General features: G+C 37.4%; 1 protein-coding gene across 1 annotated transcript in view; it reads left to right on the top strand.

The window, feature by feature from the left end:
• The first annotated feature begins 5546 nt into the window (after positions 1-5546).
• Positions 5547-6268, top strand: part of LOC127083153 (cysteine proteinase inhibitor B) — an 801-nt gene continuing 79 nt past the window's right edge. Inside the window, exon 1 of the mRNA XM_051023402.1 lies at positions 5547-6268. This exon is cut by the window's right edge and continues 79 nt beyond it. Coding sequence (XP_050879359.1) covers positions 5784-6185 — 402 coding nt within the window. The 5' untranslated portion in view covers positions 5547-5783 and the 3' untranslated portion in view covers positions 6186-6268.

Below are 6268 nucleotides of genomic sequence, written 5' to 3'. Positions count from 1 at the left end.
GTCTTCCATGCTCATGCTCATCTTCAACCTTTTGAACATATCATTTGTGACTCCCTTAGTCAACAAATCACCCACTTGGTTTTCACTTTGACAATATCTCAATCTTAATATTCCTTCACTAACAAGTTCCCTTAAGTAATGAAATCGCATCTCAATGTTCTTGCTCCGCCCATGTGCAATTTGATTCTTAGCAACATTAATCGTGAAAGTATTATCAACCAAGAATGTAACAACATCAGCCTCATTGTTGCCTAACTCCTTCAATAGACTCATTAGCCACACGACTTGGCATACATATAACGAAGCAGCAATGTACTCGACCTCACAAGACAAGAGTGCAACTACCAATTCCTTCTTCGAACACCATGAGATTGGTGTTCCCCCAAACATAAAGATGCATCCAATTGTAGACTTTCGATCATACTTATCTCTGCACCAATTAGAATCGGTAAAATCGAACAAATTTCATTTTTTGCCCGTGTCCGCTACTGGAAAGTGAGGTTAACTAGATAATTGGTGATGTGAAAACTTTGTTATGAAATGTATCATTTGTAGTAGTGTTGTAGAGATAGTTTGAAGAGGCACAACAACTTTAAAGTTGTTTTTACTATGCGACAAGTTAATAATAATGCTCATACTTTATCAAAGATGTTTATCTCTATTGGGATATAATCCAAGTTGTGTAGCCCAAGTCCAAAGTTAATTTGGGTTTAGGGCTTCTTACTTAGTATACAATTTAGCTGTATATAAATAAACATATTTTGTAATTCATTTTGTACAATCATAATTCAATAATATCAATCCTTATTTCCTTATTCTCTCTTTCTTTTCTCTCATCACTAAAAGTGTCTCACATACTAACAAATTGTTATCTAGAGCTCCAGTTAGATTCTTGATCGTGTTTTCAAGAATTACACATCGGTGATCATATTTTCGGGATCATGGGTTGTTAATCCATCGCTGTAAAGATGAATGGTTCTAATGGCATTCTGAATTCTCTTTCAATTATTGATAGCAAAAATTGGAACTAATGAAGCAAACGATGAAGTCCTTGTTCGACTTTCATGAAATCCTAGAAGTGATTACTAACGGCGTCTCTGAGCTTGCTGAGAATGCAACCGATGCTCAGAGAGTCGTGAACAAGGAGGCGAAGAAGAAAGACTGCAAGGCCGCATATTGCATTCAATCGACTGTAGATTCAGAAAACTTCGACAAGATCTCTCATGCTGAATCGGTGAAGGAGGAATGGGATATTCTTGTCAAGTACTATGAATGAGGTGAGAAAGTCAAAGTCGTCAAATTCCAGACTTTGCGACGACAATATGAATTTCTGCAAATGGGAGAAGATGAAAGTATTGCAGGCTATATGTCGAAGATGCAAAGTCTCATCCATCTCATGAAGGGTTGTGGTGAAACCCTAATTGATCAGATAATAGTTGATAAGGTAATGTGTACGTTGACCTCTCACTTTGATCATGTTATCGTAGCTATTACAGAATGAAATAATCTTAAAACCCTAAAACTGGAAGGTTTGATTCGTTCGATGGAGGCGCGTGAGATTAGGATTGTCAAAAGGAAAAGGGTTTAAGATTCAGTACAAGTACTATAGGCTCAAGCATGCCAGAATCATGGTGGTTACAACAAATTCAAAGGCAAAAGAGACAAGGCTTAGATCAATAAGTCTTGTTTGAACCCTCAAAATCGTAAGGTCGAGGATATGGCTTATAAATCCTCGAAAAGAGGAGAAGGAAACTCCTATCAAAAAGACAAAGAGAAAAATGTTGTACAATGTTATAACTATGAAAAGTGAGGTCATTTGGCCAATAATTATTGGTATAATAAAGACAAGGGAGCGACAAAAGGCAACGGGGAAAGAGAGAACCTTGCACGCCAAGATTCAGATGCTCCTGGATATATAGTGGTTATGGTTGCAGTTGAAGATGACCATGTCGACTCCAATATCTGGTTCCCCGACTCAGGAAACTCGAATTACATGCGTGGTCGAAAAGTGTGGTTAGCAGATTTCGACACATCGAAGAAGAGAAATGTCAAACTTTATGATAATAGCTCGTTGCAAGTGGAAGGTATTGGCGACATATTTATTTAAAGGAGCAATGGACAAAAAGGTATGATCAAAGATGTACTCCATGTACCTAGAATGAAGTTCAATCTACTAAGTGTTGGATAACTGGTCGAAAAAGGTTTCTCTATAACTATGAAATATGGATCCTTGGAATTGTTCGACACTCGGAATAATTTGGCCTTGAAATCTCCTTTGTCTAAGAATAGGACATTCAAGACCATGATCAGTTCGATTGAAGTACAATGTCTAAAAACTATTGTCGACCACAAACATGGTTGGTTGTGGCATTTGAGGTTTAGACATTTGAACTTTCGATCACTCAATCAATTGATTACTCAAGATATGGCAATTGGTATACCAAGTATTGAGATACATGACAAACTCTGTGAAGGTTGCTTAGTCAAAAAGCAATCCAGAAAGTCTTTCTTTTTTACTATGCCAATGAGATCCTATTGCATACTAGAAGTAGTACATTCAGATGTATGTGGCCCATTTGAGGATCACACTATTGGTGGGAAAAAGTATCCTGTCTCATTTGTCAATAAGTATAGTCGAAAGGATGAAGTATTTGCAATCTTTAAGAAATTCAAAATACTTGTCGAAAACCAGAGTGCAAAGAAGATCAAGGTTCTATGAACAGATGGAGGTGGCAAATATACATTAAAGATGTTTGAATAATTTTGTGCAGAACATGGTATTGATCATGAGGTAACTTATCCTTACACGCCTCAAGATAATGGAATAGCAGAAAGAAGAAACATGACCATATTAGATATGGCGAGATGCATGTTGAAGCAGAAGAATTCGCCAAAATCCTTATGGGGTGAAAGTTATTTACGTTGCTATTTATCTTATGAACATGTGCCCTATCAAGAAGCTGAAGAACAAGGTTCCTGAAGAAGTGTGGAGTGGAAAACGACCATCAGTGAGTCATCTTAAGATGGTTGGCTCTATTTATTACGTTCCTGACGCGAGATTAATGAAGCTTAATGACAAGAGTGAACCTATGATTCTGGTAGAATATCATAAAACTGGAGCATACGGGTTATTCAATTCAATCAATAAGAAGATCTTGATGAATTGAGATATTGTTGTTGATGAAAATTCTTCCTGGGATTAGAATTATGGTGATCCAATTAACAAGCCATTGCTGAGTTATGGCGGTGACAAAGAAACCGATGAAGTCGAAGACGAAGCAATTTCTGATATTCCAGTCGAATCAGTTCCTGACATTCCCGACACAACCGAAGTCGAAGAGGGTATGGCTAGCACAAGCTAGAAACCCCATAGAACTAGAGTTTGTCCAGTAAGACTTTAAGACTACAAAGTGACTGGTGATGATGAAGTCACACTAAATGGAGAATTAGTTCATTTTTCTTTACTTGTATGTGTTAAACCAATCAACTATAACAAGGTTTTAAAGAATATGAAGTGGAAGTATGCTATGGTCGAAGAGTTACAAGCAATCGAAAGAAATAAAACATGGGAGTTTGTCAAGTTTATGGAACATATAAAAGTTATCAAAGTGAAATGGGTGTTCAAGTTGAAACACAATGATGATGGGTCGATAGCAAGATATAAGGTGAGATTGGTAGCTCGAGAAATTATTTAGAGAGAAGCACTTGATTACTCTGAAGTATATGCACATGTCACAATATTAGAGACTGACAGATTGGTTGTAGCCTTAGCATGCAAGCAAGGTTGGTCGATATTTCACATAGATGTGAAATCAACATTTTTGAATGGTCCCTTAGACGAAGAAGTCTATGTCACACATCCTTCTGGGTTTGTGATACAGTAGGAATAAAGGAAAGTGTATAAGTTGCACAAAGCACTTTATGGCTTCAAGCTGGCACCTAGGTCATTGAACAAGAAGAACGACTCATACTTAGTCGAATAGGGATTCGTCAAATGCAAGTTTAAGTATGGTGTTTATGAACATGTTGTGGCACAAGATATAACAATCATATGCTTATATGTCGATGACTTGCTGATAACTCGAAATAGCTTGAAGAACTTGTCTAAGTTCAAAGAGCTGATGATGAAGGAATTTGAGATGTCGGATCTGGGAAACTTGTTTTATTTCCTAGGCATGGAATTTCAAATGTCGAAGCAATGCATGATGCTACATAAAAGAAAGTATGTCAAAGAGATACTCAAGAGATTTAGGATGGATGATTTGACTCCATGGAGAGGAAGACAAAGTTAATGCAACTTTGTTCAAAGAAATTGTCGAATCTCTGAGGTATGTGTGCAACAGTTGACCTGATATAGGTTTCTCAGTTGGATTAGTGAGCAGATACATAAGTAGATCAATGGTGTCACACATGAAGGATACAAGAAGAATCCTGAGATACTTAAAAAGGATTGATAAACTATGGAATTCTATTTCAACGAGACTTTGAAAGAAAAGAAGTTATGGTTACTTGTTATTCAGATGCTGGTTGGTGTGGAAATAAGAAAAATCGAAGAAGCACAACTCATTATTTCTTTCAAGTATTTGGTGCCCCAATCTCATAGTGCGAGAGAAAGCAACCTGTGGTGACATTGTCATTGTGTGAGGCTGAATATATAGCAGGATCTTATGTTGCGTGTCAAACAATCTGGATTAAATATGTGCTGGAAGAGATTGAGGTCGAAGTCAAGAAACCTCTGGTGCTGCAGATTGACAACAAGTCAGCCATAAATCTTACGAAGAATTCAGTTTTGCATGAAAGGAGTAAGCACATCGAAGTTAGATTTCACTTCTTAAGGGAGAAGGTAAATCAAGGTGATCTTGAAGTAAGGCATTGGTCAAATGAAGCACAGTTAACCGACATTTTCACCAAAGGATTGAAGAACGACAAATTCTTGAATTTGAGAAAGAAATTAAGAATAGTTCAGATCGACTATGATTAACGTATGTTCGACATCTTAGATTATACGAGGGCGTGTTGTGATATAATACAAGTTGTATAGCCCAAGCCCAAAGTTAATTAGGATTTAAGGTGTGTTACTTAATATACAAGTTAGTTGTATATAAATAGATATATTTTATAATTCAATTTATAAAATCATAATTCAATAATATCAATCATTATTTTTTATTCTCTCTTTTCTCTCATCACTAAAAGTGTCTCCCACACTAACAAATCTAAGAATCGCTTATTATCTTTACGGTAATTTTCATTATATATGAGTTAATTTAGTTTAAGTTAAAAAAGAAATTCAAGTGTAATCAAATTCGTCGCTTGTGCACCCTAGTGGAAGCAATGCCATCCAGCTGCACTACTTGCAAAGTTTTATTAGTAATATTATTCACACAAAATGTACGTATGCATGCATATTAGCCCAAAGGTGGCAGTTTGTGAAGCTTATGAATGCCACCTGTCATCCTCTAACAAAAACATCAAATGAACGATTACGCATCAAGCATCAAGCATCAAGCGTGGACCTGTAAAGAGGCTGAAATACTCCAAAGTTCAAAGCACCACAACCCGAGGTGATAGCTCAATAATTCCCACACAAAACTCCGAAACAACCCCATCCCCCATAGATCATATTCAATCAAATTATACGCGGCAGCTCGCAGCCCGCTGTTTGCTTTATCTCCACTACTATATATATCTCATCCCACATTCACCAAATCATATCTTTTCATTCATTCTCCTTCTTATACACCCTACCCTACACACAAGTTAATCATTTCTTTTGTGGTTTTATGATGGCTGTTCCTGTGAATATTGCAATCCTCATAACCAGCTTGCTCTGCATTCTATCAACGGCGTCGTGTGGCCGGCTGATAGTTGGAGCGAAGACGGAGATTACTGACGTGAGGACAAACATGGAGGTGCAGGAGCTTGGGAAGTTCGCGGTAGAGGAGTACAACTACAAAAAAAGCAACGGCGGAGGCGAGGCGTTGAAGTTTGTGGAGGTGGTGGAGGCAAAGAAGCAAGTGGTGTCAGGGATGAAGTATTATCTCAATATTTCAGCCGTTGATCATAATGGTGTTCGCAGAATGTTCACCTCCGTCGTGGTGGTCAAGCCGTGGATTCAGTACAAAAAGGTTCTCCATTTTGGGGATTCATCTAGCTTCCACCAACTACAACATACTAGTATGTAAAAAGAGAGAGCTATATATATACGACAGGGAATCGTTTATTTTGGACCTAAATAATACTAATAGTTAAGCAGTATATGGTTTCC

This window comes from Lathyrus oleraceus, chromosome 5, assembly GCF_024323335.1.
Source record: "Lathyrus oleraceus cultivar Zhongwan6 chromosome 5, CAAS_Psat_ZW6_1.0, whole genome shotgun sequence".
Classification (NCBI taxonomy): domain Eukaryota; kingdom Viridiplantae; phylum Streptophyta; class Magnoliopsida; order Fabales; family Fabaceae; genus Lathyrus; species Lathyrus oleraceus.
Note: the sequence above shows the minus strand (reverse complement) of the source record. Positions and strands in the feature narration are given on the sequence as shown.